General features: G+C 50.4%; 1 protein-coding gene across 1 annotated transcript in view; it reads left to right on the top strand.

Annotated features, from left to right (window-relative positions):
* Col15a1 (collagen type XV alpha 1 chain) overlaps positions 1-21,519 on the top strand; it is a gene marked incomplete at its 5' end in the record, with an annotated part of 107,997 nt that overhangs the window by 47,441 nt on the left and 39,037 nt on the right. Inside the window, 9 exons of the mRNA XM_015492118.1 lie at positions 852-961; positions 3,297-3,431; positions 4,582-4,710; positions 6,501-6,650; positions 7,128-7,271; positions 11,538-11,591; positions 14,194-14,286; positions 15,465-15,590; positions 16,122-16,184. Coding sequence (XP_015347604.1) covers positions 852-961; positions 3,297-3,431; positions 4,582-4,710; positions 6,501-6,650; positions 7,128-7,271; positions 11,538-11,591; positions 14,194-14,286; positions 15,465-15,590; positions 16,122-16,184 — 1,004 coding nt within the window. The remainder of the gene's footprint in view (positions 1-851; positions 962-3,296; positions 3,432-4,581; positions 4,711-6,500; positions 6,651-7,127; positions 7,272-11,537; positions 11,592-14,193; positions 14,287-15,464; positions 15,591-16,121; positions 16,185-21,519) is intronic.

The following is a 21,519-nucleotide window of genomic DNA, read 5'->3' as shown; positions in this document are numbered from 1 at the left end:
TAGTAGGATAGGTCCCTGTTAGAATTAATGACTGGCTGGGGGATTAAAGGAGGGGTGGGGGTGAGGGATGGGGTGGATAACAAGCATGCATTTACTTTAGTGTAATTTCTTTTTCTTTGCTTTAGGTCTCCATTTGTTTTTTAAATTATAAAATAAATGTGTGCATGTGGTAACAATTTAATCAATACACAGTTGTATGAGCAATAATAGTTTCCTCTTCTCCTTCCACTCCTATCCTCTTCAAGATACAAATATTAAGTACTGTGGTATAGCCAAGTATGTATATAAACATATAGACACACACGTACATGTATGTTAGATAATATCATTATTATATAACATGAATGTTAAAGAATATATAATAATGATAGAACATGTATAGTCATGTATAGTTTGGGTTGGTTTTTTTCTATATTTTACAAATACAGAACCACAATAACAATGAAAGTTTATCAGTCGCTTCCTGTATGCTGTGAACTTTTCTCAATGCTTTTCTTGCATTAATTTATCAATTAATCCTGCAAACAACCCTATGAGGTGGGAAGTATTATGATCCCTCATTTGTAGGTGACCAGCTTGCATCATACGCTAAGCAATCTGCCACAGGTCACATTCCTGGTAAGTGGCAAAGCAGAATTCCTGGCTGGTGGAGGTACCAGAGCTGGTGATGGAAGCCACCAAGCAATATTACCTTATCCTCTTGTTCTGCAACTTGGTTTTTTTCTTCTTAATCTAATGTTATGCTGTTACACCTTTCCAAGTTACACCAAGCTAGCAGGTAAAGAGACAGTTTATTCTTTTCCAGCAATGAAAAATGTAGTTATTAATTACAGAATGCCTTCTTCCTGTAGGGTCAGGTGAGATCCTGAATGACACCCTGGAGGGGCTTCCTCCTGTGGATGGTGACCCCATTCCTGAGATTGGCTCAGGGAGCGGGGACTTCCCTGTCACTGAAGAAGAGGTGAGTGAATGGCAAATTTCCTTTGTAAGTCAGTGGTGAACTTTGCTTATTTCAAACCTAATGGTGACTTGGAAACCATAGAGAACCAGGAGGGTTTTAGTTGGACTGCCCCTGTCCTTGTGATATGTAGAGGCAAGATTCCCTGGGCTTCGGGGTGCACCAGGCAAGGTGGAGGAAATGCGACCCCCGCTCATCCTCACACCTGCCTAGTGATGCATGCCAGGCCCTCACCATGGAAACCACCTACCTCCTGCTCCATTGTGGAGACTCCTCAGCCCTTTGAGCCCCCTTCAAGACAGAATCACATTAACTGCAGGCGTGTCCATGCTATTGCGTGGTGATTGGTTCTTCCACCTGCAATGCCAGCAGTATTTGAAATTCTGGACACAGTAGGGTACAAAACTAAAGCAAATGTAGCTCTCTCACAATGACCCCTGCTAAAAACTAAAGTGCCAGATCATTTCTTCCCTCTCCTGGGATGAAAACTCAGACAGTTCTCATCTCTCCCAATCATCTGGTCACACTCGGATTTTCACAGGTATTTCACTTGGTCAGTCCAGGATAATATAAAAAAATTAACAAAAATACAAATAAGTTTCCCCCTTTGCAGGTGTAGGCCTGGTGCACACCAGGATCACCCAGGGAAGGAAGCACTGTCAGGGGTTTCCTCTTTATTTTCTTCTTTCTCCTCCTCACTTCCTGTGGCCCTGGAGCAGCTGCTTTTAACATCTGCAGGGTCCGCTGCACCTGGAGAGGAAGGCCCAGCTGGGTGAAATTAGGATCTGGGCCTTTGGTGGGGAAGATGCTAGAACTTTCTCTTGTGGCAGCTCTTGGGATTCCTCCGAGGTCCTCCTACAGGAGACCTAGGAGGACCAAAGTTCCACTGCTGGCCTTTAAACCTCTGCCTGGGCTTCCACACCCTCTGGATGGGCCTCTGGGTAGAGGCCATAGCTTGATGAATTTAACCAGCTCCTTTTGCAGGGATTGTATCTTGCCTGTGTCCAGTAAAACAGCTGCAGACAGATTCCCCCTCTGTCCCTGTGTCCCCCTATATCTCTTTCTCCCATTCCCTCTCCTCTGTCCCCTTTCCCTTCCCTCTCTGGATCTAGATGGTCCCCTACTTTCCCCTTTTGTCTCCCTGGAAAGCATCACATCAGTCCCTGTGTCTCCCAAAGAGAATACACATCCAGCTTGCCAGATGGTTTTGGGGAGGAGAGAAGAGGGAGAAAGAACAGCACTCTGAAAATTCTTTCCAAAGAAATTTTTCCTCTCCAGTCACTCAGCTCCCCTCTCTATCAGGGAGGTAGGATGGCCTAAAACTGGTAGAACTGCTGTCCCGCCATTGTCTGTTAGCATGTCCCCATGAGTGAGGCAGCCACTTCTTTTAGCATGTGGAAGTTACCTGATGGCTGTGGAATCAGGTGGATTTGGAATTTGCAAATGGAATTGTACTTGCCCTTTGGGGCTTTAGCTGATCCTGAGTCAGAGAGAGAGAGTCTCAATTGATATCCTGTGACATCATCTTTCTTATGTGTCTTTATGGGGAGAGGATAAGTCTGCAAGGACAATATGTTATGTGAAAGAAGAGCTCTGAGGACAAGTATGTTTGGGAAATGCTCTGACTTTCCCTTCATATAGGCCCTGAGAAGTCCTGCAGCAGGAAATCTGTCTTGGATCAGCCTTCTGTGTTTAGTATTCAAAAGCAAAAAAAATAAATAAATAAATAAAAATAAAAATAAAAAATGAAAAACTTTGAAAAATGGACATAAAACATAGCCACTTGAGGACACTGGCAGCCAGAGCCACTCTGACACTTCCATTTGTCCCCTTGCTGTGTCACTTTCTTGAATTCAGCCTATGTATTGCCCAGAGGGAGCCGAGTCATGGGAAAGAGAGGACAGAGGAGTAGCTGGCCTCGATAAGGCTGAGGAGGACGCAGGTGCTGCTTGCGCATCTCTGAAGCCGTCGGGCAAAGATATTGTCCTTTTGTGTGGACTGGTGCATGTGGACAGGGGTGTCAGAAGGCCCCTGTGTCCAGGCAGAAGCATCAGAGCTAGAGCAGACTGACTCAGGAGGCAGCGATCACTCCTCACCAGAGGGGCAAAGACACTGAGTCAAGCAGGGGACCGAGGTGCCCAGCAATCTGCCCTGTCCCTGGCTTCTGCAAATCTGGGACAGGCGTGGAGCTGGGGTGGGGTCGTAGACGTGGAAGTGCCTGGGGTAAAGGAGCTGCAGAAATGCAGGTTGCTGGATGGGAGTAGGTCGTCTGTTCTCTCCACGTGGACCAGGACCAGGGGCCCAGTGACGTGGTCTCCTGTGATGTCTGTGTTTGTAGGGGTTAGCAGCAACAGCAACAGGAGAGGCTGAAGTGCCTGTCAGTACCACCCCAGAAGCAGAGCTCAGCAGTTCGCCCACTGGGAGATCAACCCTGCTTATGACCACCCAGGATCCCGGGGAAGAGGTCACTTCTGTAAGTAACTCAAGTGCCTGCTGTGCGCCACCTGCTATCAGGGAGGGGGTCAACCCAGTTGGAGCAGTCACTAGCCTTCCTCATCTCCCTGCAAAGTGCAGAGTAAAGCCCTGTGAGGCCAAGTCTGGGTGGCTCTGAGTAGGAGGCTGAGGTGTGGCTTGACTGATTGGGCAAGAGTTTGTGGAGGGCTGTGGCCTGCTGGCCCTGGAGTGGGGACTGAGGGTAAATAGGATGGTCCTGGTTTCTGGAAACTCAGTAGTAAGAGGTTCAAGAGCAGAAGCTGTTGTTGCTTGGTGAGCACAGAATAGGGGCCCAGAGACCAGCTTTGGGGTGAAGGAGGTAAAAGGTGAGCCCGGGAGGAAGAGAGGAAGTAGCTGGGCAGATGGGGATGGGACAGGTGTTCTGTGAAGCGGGGTGGCAGAAGCAAGGCCTGCAGCCTCGTAAAACAAAACAAGTACAGTGTGACCATGGGCCTCTGTGAGGCCTCTGAGACCATGGCAGGGCAGATTTAGGACTCCATCAAGGAGCCTGAGGGGATCCAGCAGAAGTAAGGTGCCATTGAAAGGCAGGAAACAAGGAAGGGATGTAGTCAGATTGGAAATCTGCCTTCCCAGGGGAGAAAGAATGGGGGCATTCAGCCGCCACCAAATTCTCAGCATGAACCTGAGTAAGGTTGAGGGAGCAGTTTCAGAATGTGGGAGGAGTGGAGCCAGATGGCCCTGTGCTAGGAAGAGCAGGAGACAATGAGTGGTCAAGTGGTCAGTGAGTACAGATAGCTCCTTCAGCAAGAAGGCCATGGAGCCCACGGCCTGGGTTTTTACCCCCACCCAAGGACTTCAGTACCCGTAAAGTTCTGCATTTGGGACCAGTGGCAGAGGTTGGAAGGGACCACTGGAGAGCAAGTGTCACCCGAGGGTGACATGGCACAGCTGGTTGCTAGGGTGCTGGGAGCAGGAGTCCATATTCCCACACTGATGTCACTCTGCGGGCACAGGTGCAAGGTGCCATCTTGGTTGTGTACTTGCTTGGAAGGTGCAGGAACAACAGGATGCAGGTGCAAAAGGGGCCCTGTCTGATCCCTCCAGCAACAGCCCAGTGGTCCAGGGTCATGGTCCACTGCCATGGTCCCTCAGCATGCCTTTCTGTTTAGGGACTGGATAATGAAGGTTTAGCAACGACAGCAACAGGGGAGGCTGGGGAAACAGAGGCTGGCAGCATGCCCACTGGGGAGCCGGTCCTCTCCATGTTCACCCAGGACTCTGGGGAAGACGCCACCCTGGTAAGGAGCATGAAGTGCTGGGATTAGGTACTGGCCTTCTCAGTGTGGGTCCCACACTCAGCAACTCCCCTGTGGGGAGGGGGACAGTTCTCTGACTAAATGCTCGCTCAGGGGTGGAGCTCGCTAGGTTGGGTTGGTGTGTGGCACAGCCCCGGGAGGCCAGTGGGGAGGGGAGCCAGCATGAGGGCAGTGGCCAGGTGAGAGTGGGAGAGGAGATGGAGTTGCAGCTGGTTGTCAGAAGGGGCAGCAGGGTGTCAGGGTGCAGGCAGACCAGGCCAGCAGGTGGAGGGCATGGCCAGTCCTGCACACCCACGTCTGCCTTCAGCTCCTGAAGCTGAACATAAGTCCTCCAGGCACTGGACGAGACTGTCCTGACAGTGTCCCTATAATAGATGTCTTCAGATTCTTCACTCAGTAGATTCAAAGCTAACTCCTTCTGTCCACTTCTGCATTCCCACCTCATAGGAAGTGGACCATCCATCTCCCAGTGGCCTAGTGCTGAATTCTTTTCCCCCTTCCTTACATCCACATCCCATCGAATATGGAGTCTAAGTGATTTTTCCACCTAAACCCCTTATGACCACTTCTGTCCTCCAGTGTCAGCCCCTGGACTGAACGGTGCCCCCAGTCCAGGTGATTTCTCAGGCTCCTCCCTGGCCTCTCTGGCCTCTGTCTCCAGTCCTCTCTGGGGTATCAGCCCTATGCTTGGGAACTTCCCATCATCCTGACCCACAGACATGAGCCCAGCCTTGCAGGGTCTGGCTGGCCACCCGTGCTGACCACATCTCTGGCTGGTCTCTCCCCACCTTCTTTCTTTGGCCCCTGCTTCCCACCCCCATCTTCTTCCAGTCTCTTGAGCAGATCTGTCCCTCTTGCCTCACAGCCTTCTCACACCCCTGTCTGCTGGGAAGCCTCATCCTTTCCAATGTGCTCATCTCCCACACCACTTCCTCAGGAAGGGGCCGGGGCCATCCTTGCCCTTGGAAGGGCCCACCTGCTCACTGGTTCATGCCTGGCTCCCTAGCAGGGCACAAGCTCAGCGAGGACAAGGCTTGCAGATGCCTCCTCTTGGGTGTGCTTCACTTTTGCTTCGTGATGGGCACCAAGTGGTTGCTGAGTGAATGCATGCAGGGTGGCCAGGCCCAGGTCCATAACCCGGCCTCGAGGCCATCCACACCATGCTCCCCGGTCTGTGTCAAGCTGCTCCAGCAGCATCCAGCTCTGGTCTGCGGTCCATGCAGGGAAACTGCAGTGGGAAGATGTGCACTGTCCAGCGACAGAGCTCTCCAGGCCACTTAGCAGTTGCATGGATCATTTCCAAGAATGAAGTGGTCTCCTCCTTCTCCCCCTCCCCCACTCCTCCTTCTGATTCCCTTTCTCTCTTCCTCCCTGTTTATTCTTTAAAGACAAAGCACTTACCACAAGGCGAAAACCAGGGTCAGGTCTACCAAGTCTTAGCTTAATAGAAAGTAGGCTTGACCAGCAGGACTGTCTGAGCCCAGCTGCCTGTAGAGATGGTGGGCTCCCATTATTGGAGCTATGCCAGGTAAGCACCTGGCAGAGATGTGCTAGAGGGATTCCTGGGGTGAGTTGGGGACACCCTGAGAGCCTCATTCTAACCCGAGCCCCAGGAGCCTGGAGCTTAGGTACAATTCCTGATAAGCAAGGGGAAGGGAGTTAAAGTCAGTTGTCTGATGGCCCCCGAGGTCTCCTCCTTGCAGCATATTTGCACCCGATGCAGCAGGGGCCTGGCCATGGATGCCAGATCCTTCATGCTGGTTTCATTCCAGGGTCCAAAGGATGAAGAACATTTAACCACAGCCGCAGCTGCTTCAGAAGTGCCCCTTGTCACTTTTGAGGAAGAAGAAGCCAGTGGGGTCCCCACAGAAGGCCTGGCTACCCTTGCACCCACTGCGGCCCCTGGGCAAGTGGTCACTCCTGTAAGTGTCTTCTAGTGTCCTCTCTGGCCTGGGAGAGCGAGAGGTCAGCATCCTAGGTTGAGGTAGTTAGTGGCCTCTGCAGAGGCACATTCAGCTTCATTATGAAGGGTCTGGGGAGATGCCACCTGGGTGGGGGTGGAGTGCAGTGGCAGGAGCATGACAGAGGGGTTAGACATTGTCCCAATCTGCTGCCTCCCGGCTTTGGCCCAAAAAAAAACTGTCTCAGAGACAAGTGGTCAGAGGTAGAAAGGGTTGCAGGAAGCTAAGCCCTGGGGGAGACAGATCCCTGAAGGGCCTGTGACCTGCTGCTTCTGAGAATGTGCCCCGGGTGCGGGGTGGGGGAGGGGGGGTGGTTAATGGAGGTTGTAGGTGAGAAAGTGCCTTGAAATTGAGCTAGCACCACAGAAATGGCTGTGACCACAATGCCCACAGCCACGTGGACGGGGCAGCGTCACTTCACAGGCGGTTTCCTTCCAGGCACCTGGTGATGACCACTGGGCAGCAACCTCCACGGAGGAGCCCCCTGCCACGGCTGGAGGCGAGGGACCCAGCAGTGCTCCCCCTGACGGGCCACCACTCCCTGTCCCCACCGCAGCTCCTGAGAGACAAGTCACTCCTCCGGTAAGTGGCTGGGAGGTGTGACGATGTGGCTGGCAGCTCTGGCAGGGAAGAGCAGGAGCGGCCCCTGTCCTTTTTAGAGGCCGGTTCTTATTTCGGTTTGTGCATTTGTGTATTGAGGGCCTTGAATCTGGGGAGGAAAAAGCAGGAAGTAAAAATCAAGGGGACCTAGCCTCGGTCCCAGCTGCACTTTTTAATTGAAGTGAGACCTTTTTAACAGGCACTGTGGGAAGACACACACACACTGACTCTGTGACTTGGGGATTGTAGAGGGGACAGAATTGAGTTCCCTTCCAGCACAAGTTTCTAGGATCCTGTGTGACCTGAAGCAATACTTTCATTTCTCTGACACTGTTTCCCGTCTGTGAAGAGGGTAGCTGTGAGGGACACTGTGTACCCACACGTGAGGTTGTCCCCAATCAAGGGCTATAGCTTCATCTTTTAGAAATAGGAAGCCCACAGCTGGGCCTCATTTGGAGGGCATGGGGAGCAGGGAGTGAAATTACTGTTCAAAAGTGAATATATTTTTAGAGGACCCCCCTCCCAGGTTGGTGACCAGCTTAGGCACCTCAGTTCCCTAAGTGACCCTTGACTTAAGGTTCAGCCACGGCTGACCCAGAAGCTGAGGGGCTGCAGAAAGAAGGTCAAGAGAGGCCGCTGGAAGTTTAGAATCCCCTGTGGCCAAGGGTCTCTTCCGGTGGCCTGGTGCTCACTACGTAGCTTCCCAGCCCTGTAGTTACAGTGTCCCTCCTGTAGTCATTGACTCAGCCTGGACACATGGCATCTCAGGGCCCTCAGTCCAGATACTCGGAGACAGAGAAGAATGTGACCTTCTTCCTGTCCCTGAGGAATTCACAGTCAGGGGGCAGGAACCGAGCTGTCTGAAGGGACGGATGGAGCACCCTGTGCCAGCATTCCCTGGTCCTATTTACCCCACAGTCTTGGTGTCAGGTGAGCAGTCTCCATTCTACATGAAGGAGGAGGCTCCTGGGAGGTAAAGACACCTGCCTCTTTGGCGGCCTCGAGGGGAAGTGCTGGCGTGGCCCCCAGCCTGCTGCCCGCACAGTCCCTGCTCTTGAGCTTCAGCCCCCTGTGTTCTCATCCATGAGACCCTCAGTGGGAAGCCAGAAGGCGAGGTTCCACCCTGAGGGATGCCCTTGACTCCTAGAGGCCCAGGCCTCCTCGTCATCACTAATAAGGGAAGAAGGGGAGAAGCCACCCCAGGCTTAACCCAGCCGTGCCCCATGCACACCCAGGCAGCCTCTAGCACCACAGAGTCTGGGCCCGGGACCCCAGGGGATGATCTCAGGCGACCAATCCTGGGAGCAAGTTGGGCTACGATGTTTTTTATTTTTGGAAATCTAAAAAATTCACAAAGGGGCTTAGAATGGTCTAATTAACCCCCACGTGGCCATCCTTCAGCTGGAGCACTGACCGTTGCCGATCTTGCCTCATCTGTTCTACCCACTACCACCATCTTTTTGCAGGGGAGGGGAGGGCTGGAGTATTTGTTTAAAATCCCAAGCATCATATCATTTAACTTGTAAATAATTCGTGCACATTGCTAAGAGATTGATCTGGACCTTTCTGTTTTGTATTGTCAAAACCCACAGTGTCGTCATCTATTAACCAGTCAACAGTGATCCCTTCATATTAACTAACACCCTGGTTATTTTTTTAAATGCCTTTTTTTCTCAAGGGCTAACCATCACATGGGGTTAACAAGTGTCCCAGGAGTCTTTTATTCTCTGATTGTCTCTTAGATTCTTTTTGCTGCTGATTTCTTGAAGAAACTGGGTTAGTTGTCCTAAATCCTTGTGTTTTCTACTTTGGGAAAGTGGCCTGGAAAGGCCGGCCACGCTGTTGGCAGTGTTGAGGATTTACTGCTTCTGGGAAACCTTGTCCACGTCTGTTAATGACCATGAAACTGCATATTAACAACTGTAAACTAACCACCGTGAAACCACAACCAGAAACTTCTGTCTCAGGAATCCATTCTAATGGAGATAGTCTGATATGTGAAGAGGCTTTGTTCACAAGGGTGTTGATCTCAGTTTTGTTTGTGGTAGAGAAAAATGGGGCATGATTTAATTAGCCAACAACAGGAGATGGAATTAAACTATATTCAAATAATGGAACATTACACAGTTATTAGTTATTACTCTTATTAATATTTAATAATGGGGAAACATGTGAAGTGAAAGAAGCTGGTTATAAACTTGGGTATATTGTGTGGCCTTAATGATTTAAAAATATTCACATGTAAACCCTGCAAGACTAGAAAACTTGGAATGGAACCACCATTTGACTCACTTATCCCACTCCTTGGCATATACCCAAAGGACTTAAAATCAGCATATTATAGTGATGCAGCCACATCAATGTTTATAACAGCTCAATTCACAATATCCAAGCTATGGAACCAACTTAGGTGCCCTTCAACAGATGAATGGATAAAGAAAATGTGATATATATATATATATATAAAACAGAATATTACATCAGCCATAACGAAGAATGAAATTATGGTATTTGCTGGTAAATGGGTAAAGCTAGAGATTACTATGTTAAGGGAAATAAGCCAATCCCAAAAAACCAAAGGCTAAATGTTCTCTCTGATATGCAGATGCTAACTCATAATAGGTGGGAGTAGAAGAGGGAGGAGGGGAGGATCACCAAACAGGACAGGGCAGAGTCAGGGGAATGGAGGGGGGATGGGAATGGGAAAGCCAGTAGAATGAATCAGATACAACTTTCCTGTGTTCATATATGGATACACAACCAGTGTAACTCCTCATCATGTACAACCACAAGAATGGGAAGTTGTACTCCATTTATGTATATGTCCAAATACAATCTACTGTCATGTACAACTAAACAGAACAAAAAATATTTTTAAAAATTTAAAACAATATTAACATTAAAAAAAAAGGAACCCTGGAAGGAAAAACTCTCCCTAAATATTCAGTTTGTGCCTTGAAGGGGTAGAGTTGTGGGAGGTTGTTAGGTCCTTGATACGTTTTGGAATTTTCCACCATAGGGGCTTATGATTTTTACAATCAGTTTTTTGGGGAAGCTCTAAGAAGCAGGGAATGGAGCTGGGAGAGAGAGAGAGGAGAGAAAGGGAGAAACAAATGAACACACAGCAAGTCATCCCAGCGCACAGCCGATGAGGACAGATCACCACTGCATGCCTGTGTTAGGGGCCTGCGGGAAATTGAAGTGGTTCTGAGCAGATAGTTAAAAAGCACAATAGGGGGTCTGGGGCTGGGGCTCAGTGGTAGAGCGCTTGCCTCAATGTGTGAGGCACTGGGTTCAATCCTTGGCACAACATAAAAATAAAGATTAAAAAAAAAAAGGCACAATCAGGATGGTCGGCAGGACACCCCCTCAAGAACATTTTTAGGATGATTTTGAGACTCGGAGTCACTAAAGCAGTGTAGCTTAGTGGGTGAGAGGCAGCATGCCAGCCCAGGTCTGCCACATGTGTGCAGCCCGTTTCTTCACCTCTTCCTGTCTTTGCACCACACAGGGTCATAATCGAAGTACCTAACCTCTTGATTTGTCACGAGGGTTAAAAGAGTGAATATGTGGAAAACTTTGCCTAGCACAGAGTATACACTCGATAAATCAGCTGTAGAGGATTATTTTGCAGATGAGGCCCAGAGAAGATAGGGGCTTTGCTCAAGGTCACACATTTCCCAGGGGTCAAGTAGAGGTGACAGCCTCAGTCTCCGGACTCTCTGCCTTGATTTTTTTGCACTGTCCACAGTCACCATCTGGAGACATGAGCCACAGTGGTTGAAATCAAGTCATTCTGTTTCTAAGGACTGATTAGGTATTAGAATCTTTTCTAGAACACTGGGAGAACATTGCCTTTAAAATGAACTAATGTATTTGAAAATCTGTGTTGTGGAACACTAGCAAAACATGGGACTGACAATCACCTCTGGATGACTCCAAATGTCTTCCTGGAAGTCACTTGTCAATAGGAACTGAGAGCTGTGATCTGCCCGTGGCCTCTCCATGGGCTCCCTCACGCTAGCCCAGCCCTGGCCCCTGGCTCAGGCCCAGGAGTATCATCAGCTCAGCAGCTGTATGTCCCAAAGATATTATGACCATGCTTTTGGGTTTTTTGTCTGTTTCTGTCTTTTCTTTGTTTTTTTGGTGGTTTCTCAGGGCCTCACACATGCTAGGCAAGTGCTCTACCCCTAGCTATATCCCCAGTCCCTATTGTGACCAAGTTTTAACCGAATTTTCTTGTTTCAGGCTGAACGGATACATGTGGGAGTGGAAGGACAGGCCGGGCCCAAAGGAGAGCAGGTTTGTGCTGGGCGGCTCTGGAGCACTCACAGGCTCTGATCAAGGGTGTGGGGATCATGAAGATGGCAGGGGAAAGTTCTGGCCAGTTTCTTCTTACCAGCTAGTGACCTTGTCCAAGTCCTCAACCTCCATGAGCCTCCATTTCCCTATCTGTTCTGGAAGGATCCTTCCCATTCAGGTGTTCTGTGTCTAAGCTCTGCCCCTGGTTTTCCTCCTGGGAGGGTGATGAGCAAATAAGAGCCCCAAGGATCATGGTCCTGGGCTTATCTCAGGGGCTGCAGGATCTCAGTGTAGTTCTTTATCAGTTCTTCAACTATAAAAGGGGGCCGTGGTGCTTACCCTAGCCCAGATAAAGTGGCTGATGTTTATGGAAATGCTATCTTATGTTGGTCACCACAGAAAGATAACAGGTTCCTCCTACTGAGATGGCTACTGGTGGGAAAGTCTTTCCGAGGGGCTGCAGCACAGTGGCCCTGGCCTGTGGTCCCAAGGAGGCCTGCTCAGGGAGCCTGCCTGGCCATGGGCGGTAATCCAGCTGCCTCTGGGGGCCCTTCCCATCTCCACGTGGCCCTGGCCTTCTGCCCCTGCTCAGCTCCCTTGGGCTGCATGGAGGTGGTCCCCAGGCAGATGGTGCCCTAGCCCTGAACCCTAGATCTTCACATTGAGGTGGGGGAAGGGAGGCTCTGTGGATTCAGAGGACAGCAGGGCTCTGGTGGCTCTGAGGGGTGTGTCACGGCACTGATATTTGGGGTTTTCCCTGTCAGTGTTCCCACCCCTCCTCTTCTGGTCTCGGCCATTCTGGTGCCTTATTTGGCAGGGCAGCCGCTTCTCTGGGTGCTTTTTGGCAGCTGATGTGTCCTGGGCTGCAACTCTCTCCTTTTCTTTTCTCCTCCTTTCCAAATGGGTGCTTCGGTCATTCTAAAGGTATTCCCTAAGCACCAGCCCTGTGTGGGGAGCTGGGACCTGGGGATGATTCTGGCACTGTGCCTGTCCCCTAGGAGGCCAGGGGCCCAGGGAAGCAGCCTGTGAACAATAAAGACCCCTGATGGTGGCAGGGGCTGCTGGGAGCAGCAGGTGGGCAGGACAGGTGTGGGGGGGAATGGGGGAGGCTGGGTTGGCTGGATGCTGGGGCTCTGGTGGTGCCCAGACCAGGACTGGGCCATCCTGGTGACCAGGGCAGGCACACAGGCATGTCCACGTCGCTCAGCTCTTCCCCCAAGGCCTTTCCTCCCACCACCATGGCACAGGAACACAGGGATCCTGACCTCTGAGGGTCAGGGTGTCCTCATGGGAAGATCGATGCCTATCTTCACTTCTGTGTAATCAGAACTTGACACCAAGCACAGTTTTCTATCCAAAGGGGTCAGTTGGAGGGGCACCTTGCTGACCATTTGTTCTCTTTTGGATGGTGCCTGGGAGGGTCTTCCCCTCTGGGGCTGCTGAACCCACCGTGAGATTCCCCATCTAGCTTGTCACACACGGTGCGCAGGGACTGCCACAGGCTGGAGAGTCTCCCAGTCAGCCCCCAGAGTAGCTTCCAGTCGGGCCTCAGGGCTCTCTGCCTCTAGCAGAAGCCTGCAGTGTGCTCAGCGTCAGTGTGTGCTCAACTTCCCCTTTCCTTAGCGTCAGAATTCATTTATATCTGGTTTATGTCCCATGCCCTGAATGGTCAGAGGTCCCTCAACTTAGCACATCCCAAACTGGACTCCTCACACCTGCCCCAGTCCTGTTCTTCCCGCTGGGTTCCCCATCTCGGGAATGGTGTCCTATTTATCTGGTCACCAAAAGAGAAACCAGGAAACATCCTCAAGGGGTCCTCTTCTTCCCACTGCCTACCAAGGCTGTCCTCAAGTCCCCTGAGCATCTATGTGCTACTTCTTCCTCCCCCCGGTTGAGGCCCACAGCCTCCCAACAGGTCTCCCACCTCCATCACCAGTTCCTCCTCCCACCCTCCACCATGGCTTTCCTGCACCCAGCTCTAACCCCAAACTGGCTCCTCCTTGGAGCCTCCCAGACTTGGTACACACCCATTTAATGACTGAGGGAAGCCTCCCTTGGCTCTTGCCTTCAGGAACTAGGGCCCAGGAAGTAGTTTGAAAGTTCCCTTGGCCTCTTTGGAGGCCTTTGGTGACGTCACGGAGCCAGGTCTTGTGCTGGTCTCTGGACACACAGGGAGTCTCAGGGTTGGTCCTGCCCTGGAAGGGCCCCTTGTCTGGAGGGGTCAACAGACACGTGAGCGACTGACTTTAGGTCAGGGGGTCCAGGCACCAAATCGAGACTTTGGCAGAGACCGGAGGGAAGAGAGGAGGGAGAGGTAAATTCTGCTGAGAATGGGGGAGTGGGGGCTTCATGGAGGAGGCCCCTGCAGAATGAGGCCTGGAAAAGATGAGTGAGGGCTGAACGGCGGGGAGGGAGGCTGAGAAAGGGGCCCCTGTGAGTGGGGGTGGGGGCCGCAAGGAGGATGGAAGCAGGAGGGAGCAGCCAAGGAAAGGGGAAGTTGGCGTCAGGTGTTCTACAGCTGCAGAATCTGAGGAAGCTCTCAGAGGTGAGGCGTCCATGGAGACTGTTGAATCCAAGCTGTGGGGATTTCTTCTCTCTTCAGGTGGGAGTGGAGGCTGAGGGCTCCGGCCTAGGCTGGGGCCTGGATGGCGGTTCTGGCTCCGGGGACCTCATGGGCAGTGAGGAGCTGTTAAGAGTAAGTGTGAAGGGACACGGTCTGGTGCCTGGGACCAGGAGGGAGGAGCACAGGGGCGGGCAGTAGGGACCTGGCTGGCCAAGCTGAGCGCTGTTGGCAGAGTCCATGGGGCTCCTTACTCTTTTCCTCTCCTACGTGTTTGACATTTTCCACTTTGATCAGGTTCGTATGGTTTGAAGTAAGTCTGGACCTGAGTTCATATTCAGAACCTGCTATTCACCCCCCTCCCCTCCTTTCCCTGGCTGCCCTCTGCAGCAGGCTGCTCCCAGCAAGTTTGCACACTGACCTTCACCTCCACCATTGGCTTTTGATCCCCCTGCCCTCATCTCACTCTGCTTAAGAAACAGATCCTCTGGCCTCCTCCCTGTCTGGATGGCATTTCACACCTTGACTTCCAGACCTTTCTTGAAGTCTTCCCTGCCCTTTGGCACCCCCACCCCTGCCTTTAGCTCTCCAGACAGCCCTTTCTCCCTCCTTGGCGCCTGTGCTCCCTGGCCCCTGCCCAAGGCTGGGCTCCACCAGTCTCTCTTAAATGGCCCCCAGGGGAGCGCCTCCCTTCTCCAGCTGCAGCTGTTGCCTCCTCCCCAGCCCCAACCTCATCCCCAGTCCTTCCCCTGAGCCCTGGGCATGGACTCCCAGTTAGAAGCTGCACTCGGCTGGACCTCTGCCCACTCCTCAGGACCACGTGACCAGGGCTGAAGAGCTCTGGACTTAGTGGATGAGTCGAGTGGGAGTCGAACGGATCTTCCAGGGGCCTGCCAGGTGGTGGGACCAGCCAACCTGTAAGAGGCTAAGAGGTCCACTTCAGGAGTTTCAAGTAGCAGGCAGTGTAGACCTCCTGGTTAATAAGAACACTCAATTAACCAGAGCTCCTCTGGGCGCTCCAGCTAATTAGATCTCTACTGTATGAAGCACTTGGGAGAAAATGAGATTCAGTGAGCTTGGAAAGCCCTAGATTCAAATCCCGATTCTTCTACAGATTAGTTGTGTGTGTGAGTCTCCTGGTCTCACTGACCTGGCTGTCCCCATCTGCTGTGGGGACACCAAGCCCCCCATGTAGGGTCACCAAGCCCTCCATGTAGGGTCATTCTTAGGAATGAAGGGAATGTGTGAACATATATGCTCAGTTCATATTTACCCTCCCTTCACCATTTCTAACAAAATTTCTTGTTTTCTAGGGTCCTCCAGGTCCCCCAGGTCCACCGGGCTTGCCGGGGATTCCAGGAAAACCAGGAACTGATGTTTTTAATGGACCCCCTGGCTCCCCTGGAAAGGATGGAGCTGCTGGTGAACCCGGGCCCCCCGTGAGTGTCTGAAGTTCTGTCCCTGTTTCTGTGGCCATGGGGCTTCCCTTCACCAGGGAAGGGTTGACAGATTGCAGATGTCACATTGTCTGTGACTGGGGAGAGAGCCGCCAGCTAAGGTTTGCAAGCAAAATCCTCCACATCCAAGCCATTGCTGAGACTCCAGGGAAGTAGCCCCAGGAATATCATCTTATGGACCATTTTCCTGCTCTGTCATGGCCAGTGTAGGAGGACAGACAGCTGTGAGATCTTAAAACCACAGGACCCCAGAGCTGGGCCTGGGTGGGTGCCCTGGAGAACGTCCAGGTCCAGTCCTGCTCCTGACACCCCTGCAGAGGAAGAAATCTGAGAGTGACCCAGAGAGTGAAGGATGCTGGTCCAGGTGGCACAGCCAGCATCAGCCCAGCTGGGACCAGGACTGGCACTCTTGCCGTGACCCTGGCATAAGGACCTGGACCCACTGGCCTCACCCACCTCCCCACCCTGCCCTCCTTCCCAGGAAGGTGACTGATTGTCATTGATGTTCTGCAGGGTCCTGAGGGACGGCCTGGACCTGATGGAGCCTCTGGTGTTCCTGGGATGAAAGGGGAGAAGGTAAGGGGAAGGGAGGGGTACATTCTAACACCAGGAGCCACCAGAGCCACACTCTCCGACCCCGAATTCTGACCTTGCCTCTTCTGTGACTGATTCTCTGAAATTGCCTGCTGGTCGCTTCTGCTTTATGTCCTCATCTTGGGACTCACTGTGCCCAACTCAGCATCTCCCCTGCCCCAGTTTCGGTGAACGATGTCACCATCTACCCAGGGACCTGGACTCAGACATAGAGTCTTCTCCAGCCCTCCTTTCCCTCCCTTCCCTGCCACCAAAGGTCAGTTGCCAAGACCAACCTTTCTCTGCACCCTGATCAGACATTCTTCTCTTCTCACCCATGCTGGGCCATTGGGCTCCACATGGGTGCCCCATTCTCTGCAGCCACAGTCCATCCTCCACCCAGTGCCCTATCCACCTCCCCCTAGTGGGCCCTCATCAGTGACTTCCCCATTAACTGAGAGAAATCAGTGGCTCTCTTCTGCAGGGCAAAGTCCTGATACCCTTCCCCATCTACACCAGCTGCCCCTCTAGGTCATCACCCGCAACCCCCCTCACATGGCTTCTGGCAAGAAGTAGTATATATTGACCTTCTCCTTACTGTTTCTAGGAAAGTTCTTTCTCATCCTCCAAGGTCCAGTTCGGATACAATAGTCTGCCGTTATCTTAAGGAGATACGTTCTGAGACCCCCGTAGATTCCTGAAACTATGGATAGTACTAAACCCTGTACTTACTGTGGTTTTCCTGCATATCTATGATAAAGTTTAGTTCATAAATTAGGCACAGTAAGAAATTAACAACAATAAATAGTAATAGAAAAACCAAATATTATAATAAAATTGCTAGTATCCCTACTCTTAACACTTTGCGTTTATTAAGTAAAACAAGGGTTACTTGAACACAAGCCCTGAGACACCGTGGCAGTGGATCTGATAACCAAGATGGCGACTAAGCAACTAACGGTGGGTCTCGTATTCAGTGTGGATGTGCTGGACAAGGGGGTGACTCAAGTTCTGGGCAGGGTGGAGCTGGACAGTGCAGGATTTCATCATGCTGCTCAGAACAGGGTGCGATTTCAAACTTGTGAATTGTTCATTTCTGGAATTTTCCAATTACTGTCTTCAGACTGTGGTTGACTGGATAACTGAAACTGCAGGTAGTGAAACTGGACAGGGGAGCGGCACCGAATATCCTTTGGGAAGCTCTCCCGGCCTGTTTATGAGCAGACACATCCCTCCTTCCCCACAATATCTATGCTGCAGGGACCCTTCTTGACCAATGACAATAAAGATGTCAGCTTCCTTGTTGGGCCCCCATGCCCACCCTGCCAGGGAGCCCATAGCACTATCCCTGTACCCTTCAAAATTAGCACAGACCACTATGCAGCACTTGATGAATGAATGAAACTTCCTTCAGACACCATTTTAATCTGCCATTCTGGGTCTTGAGCCTCCCTTCCATCCCTCCTTCTCTGTCCATACGCCTGTCCTGTCTGCTGTCTGGAAGCTGCATGCTAGTGTGGGGTGTGGGGAATGGATTCCTGCCAGACAGACTTCCCTGCCTGCTTGATGAGATAAGCCATGTCCAGCAAAGAGAGGCAATAAAGATAAGGAAGCTTCTACAAGGGATGTGGCCAGTGGGGCTTTTTAGGGTTAAGAACAGAGAGGGTCCCTCCCTCCTGGGGTGGAGGTGGGGGCCTCTATGCACCCCCTCCCTCATGAACGTGGAAATGTCAACGGCCTAGACACCAACGTCCGTGAACTAAATTTTCCATTTCCATCAGCTCTCAAGTAAGTTTATTTTAATTGAAGCGCTAACCCGATTTTCATGGAAAGCACATTTCTCAGAAAAAGAAGCAACTGTTGAGCTTTAGCAAACTATTTTACATGCACCAACTGTTTCATAAGAAATGAAATTTTGCAGGAGACACCACCAACCCACACTCATCTTGCCTGGTCTTTCCCCAGCAGCCTCCCCGACCCCCACTCTGTCCGGAACTTAGCCATACCCAGCCCACATCTGCACAGAGACACAGAGGGCAGCTTTGCAATGGGGAGACTCAACAGCGCCCTGGAGGAGGGGCAGGGGCAGGCTTGCCCAGGATGATTGACAGTTGGATGACTGTTGGAGATCAATCCCATATTTGTTTGTTGATTTGTTCCTGAAATTTGTTCTACATCCCAATTTTTTGCACTATGTGTTTATGATGCTTTCTGAAGGAACACAGACAGACTGAATGTAAAAGAGCAAAAATGGGCTGAAGGAAATGAGCCATCTCAGGGATGTTAAGGAACGTACCAAACAATGACACATTTGATCCTTGGCTTCTCACCAGAGTGTCTGCTCTTCAGCTTGCACACCTCACTCCCTGCCCCAGCTCCTATCACACAGTTGGATGGATCCACTTGTAGGAAAGACTCTCCTCAGCCACCGTGTCATTAGCAGGCCACAGAGACCAGTCTAGGTAGTCACCCAAAGTGGAGTTCCCCGCCAAAGAATAAGGTTCAGTTTATTTAGCTGGGAATTTTAAAAATATACAATCATTGTTATCAGATATGGATGTTGTCATCCAAGTGTGGATGGTTGTTAAGAATGTATTAAATAATGCTTAATTCAGCAGCACATATATCAAAAATTAGAGCCATTCAGAGATTAACATGGCCCTGAGCTAGGGTGACATGCAGATTTGGCAAGTGCTTCATATTTTTAATTTATGATACTCAGGATATGTGAAGATTACAGCAATCCTTATCATTTTATGTTACTTTAATGAAATGATATTTAAAATGAAAAAATAGATATTCAGGGCCAACTCATGTATATTATAAATATTTTCTAAATTCTCCTACCAGGTATTTTTCATGAAATATTAATGTATTCGAATCTATTTTTAAATATTCCAATGAGGAAAATGTCACAGAAGTTTATATTACACACATACGGGCAAAGAATGTATCAAATGTTCTATGATAGAATTGAATGTCATTGAATAATTCAATGATACAGTATTTCTTAACATGTTTTCCCCCAATTAAGATGAGGAGCTAAGTCTAAGATCTGTAGCTCAAGAAGGGGTGGGAGGGAGTGACCTGCTTCCTCAGCTGCAGAATGCTCTGGAAAGGGTGCCACAGAACTTGCTGGAGATCGTGGCCCTCTGAAAACCACCTCTCTGCTTTGTACATGGCTGATTCTCCCTCCAGCTCTTCTAGGATTCACGGTGGTCAATTTTTGCTTCTTTCAGAATCTTTGTCATTCAGATTATTCTTCAGTCTCAGAAGGTACTAGGAAGTTGGGCAGGAAAGAGTCAAGGCTCTGAAGTATTCTTGGGTACCCAGAATTGCTGAGGAACCTTGAGCTCCAAGAATTGACATTGAGTAATTTCACTGGGCCCAAAATCACATTGTACAATCAGCTTCTGTCTTTTCTGTAGATGTCAGGGAAGTGCAATTAAATCTTTACCACCTTCTCTAAGGCTCTGGGTTTGATCTCCACCAGTACTGGGGGGAAAAAAAAAAGAATGAAAAGAAAAGAATTAGGGAGGGATCTGAGCAGGGAGCCTAGGATCCGGTAATGAGTTTAGAGCTTGTAACAACAAGTTTAAATGTTAAATGAAACATCCCAGCGTTTGCCTGGTTTCCTGCTTTCTATCTTATTTCGTCATCAGATGTGTTTGGCACATCATCTGGATGATAACAGGCCTCCATAAAACCAAACAGACCACAGGCAACAGCAGTGGACGCACAGTGCAGTGGTCAGCATTGCAAACACCATGAGCAGATCCAGCAGACGCCCACAGGGCATCCCAGATACCATCATAGAGGAAGAGATCCTCGGATCTGTTGGGTTCTTTGAAGTTCCCGTAGGCTGAGGTCTAGCGGTGTCTTTCCCCCTCCAGTTCATCCCGATGAGACAGACTTTCTGATCTGATGGTTTTACAGCGTTGCCATTCTCGAGCCGATCTCTCCACCTTTCATCCCTCCCAACCACATTTGCGGCTCTGCTAGTTGGAATTCTGGGACAGTGTGTGTCCTCACCACACAAAAACACTCTCACTAAGGAGTGAAGTAAACCCCCACCATCTCCACTTTGGAAGTATGGAGTCTTTCCTGAGCCTTTTCGTCAAAGCTCCCGCTTTCCACCCTACCTGTTCACAAAAATTCCAATAAGTGGATTCTTCTATCCCCTTCCATCTCATGTTCGTCCTCGTATCTTTGAGCCGGTAGAATGGATCCAAGTGCTATCTCTTCACCTTGTACAAGCGGAATAAGATCATTTCTGAGGCAGATAGCAGGGGCTAATATGTCTTCAAGAACTTTATTTGAAATTGCTATAAGATGCATTCTTGACTTGAAAGAAATAGGAAAAGCAATTGAAAAGACAGTTCTTCACTTGTGAACATGATTTTGAACCGGGTCAACTGGCAGCACAGCTGTAAGATGTTCAGAGATGGAGCCACTTGAGCCTCCGTTTCACAGTAGCCCTGGTGGCAGTTTGATTTGTTGCTGGGAAAATGCACAATGTCTGCACTCCGCTCAAGATCAGATGGTAGTAGGCAGTAGGCGATGGCCCTGCTGGTTGCACCCAAGAGAAGCAGACAGAGAAACCATAGCCTCTAGATTGGGCAGCAAAATAGGAACTCAATTATTTGAGTCATGTTTCCACCCTAGATGGAAGGTCATGTTCAGTTTCTCCCTGGCAGGGCTGGCCAAAGGGAGGTGACAGGTCCCAGCTACAGCTCTTCCTTCCCCCAGCCTTCCTCCTCCCACCTCTCCAGATAGCCAGGATGTCCCCCCTGGCCTCTGGGTCAAGGAGGCATCCAAGGTGCACCTAAAGAGTGCAGCAACTGAGGGTCACTCTCCTGTCACTCTTCCTGCCCTGGGAAGAACACGGGGAGACCGTGTTGGTTGTCCATGTGTGCATGTCTTTCTGCAGAACGTAACCATGGCCTCACCTCTGTCATGAACCCCCAGAACTTTGTTTAGGCTTATCCTCAATGACAGTCCCAAAATGTCACAGCTACAAAGAACCTGAAAATTATTTAGCTCCCTGGTTTCCTAACTTCATCCTGGCAAAGTCACGGACATTGTGGAAGTGCTGTGCGGCTGTGAGGTGGAGGACAGAGCCATCCCACCTCAGGTGGTCTTTTAAATTAATTTTTTAATTATACGAGAAGTTTGAGAACGCATCCTATGTTTCCCCCTTGATCATTCTTGGTGGAGGGTACTCTCTGCTCATATTTTCAGAGAGGGTCAGTTATCATCCCCAAATCTCTCAAAGTCTAGGGGCTGCATGTCAAGTTCTCGAAGCTCTCCCTTGGTTTAGAGTAGGGGAAGTACCCCT

The sequence above is a fragment of the Marmota marmota genome, unplaced genomic scaffold (assembly GCF_001458135.2).
Source record: "Marmota marmota marmota unplaced genomic scaffold, marMar, whole genome shotgun sequence".
NCBI classification, from domain to species: Eukaryota; Metazoa; Chordata; class Mammalia; order Rodentia; family Sciuridae; genus Marmota; species Marmota marmota.
Note: the sequence above shows the minus strand (reverse complement) of the source record. Positions and strands in the feature narration are given on the sequence as shown.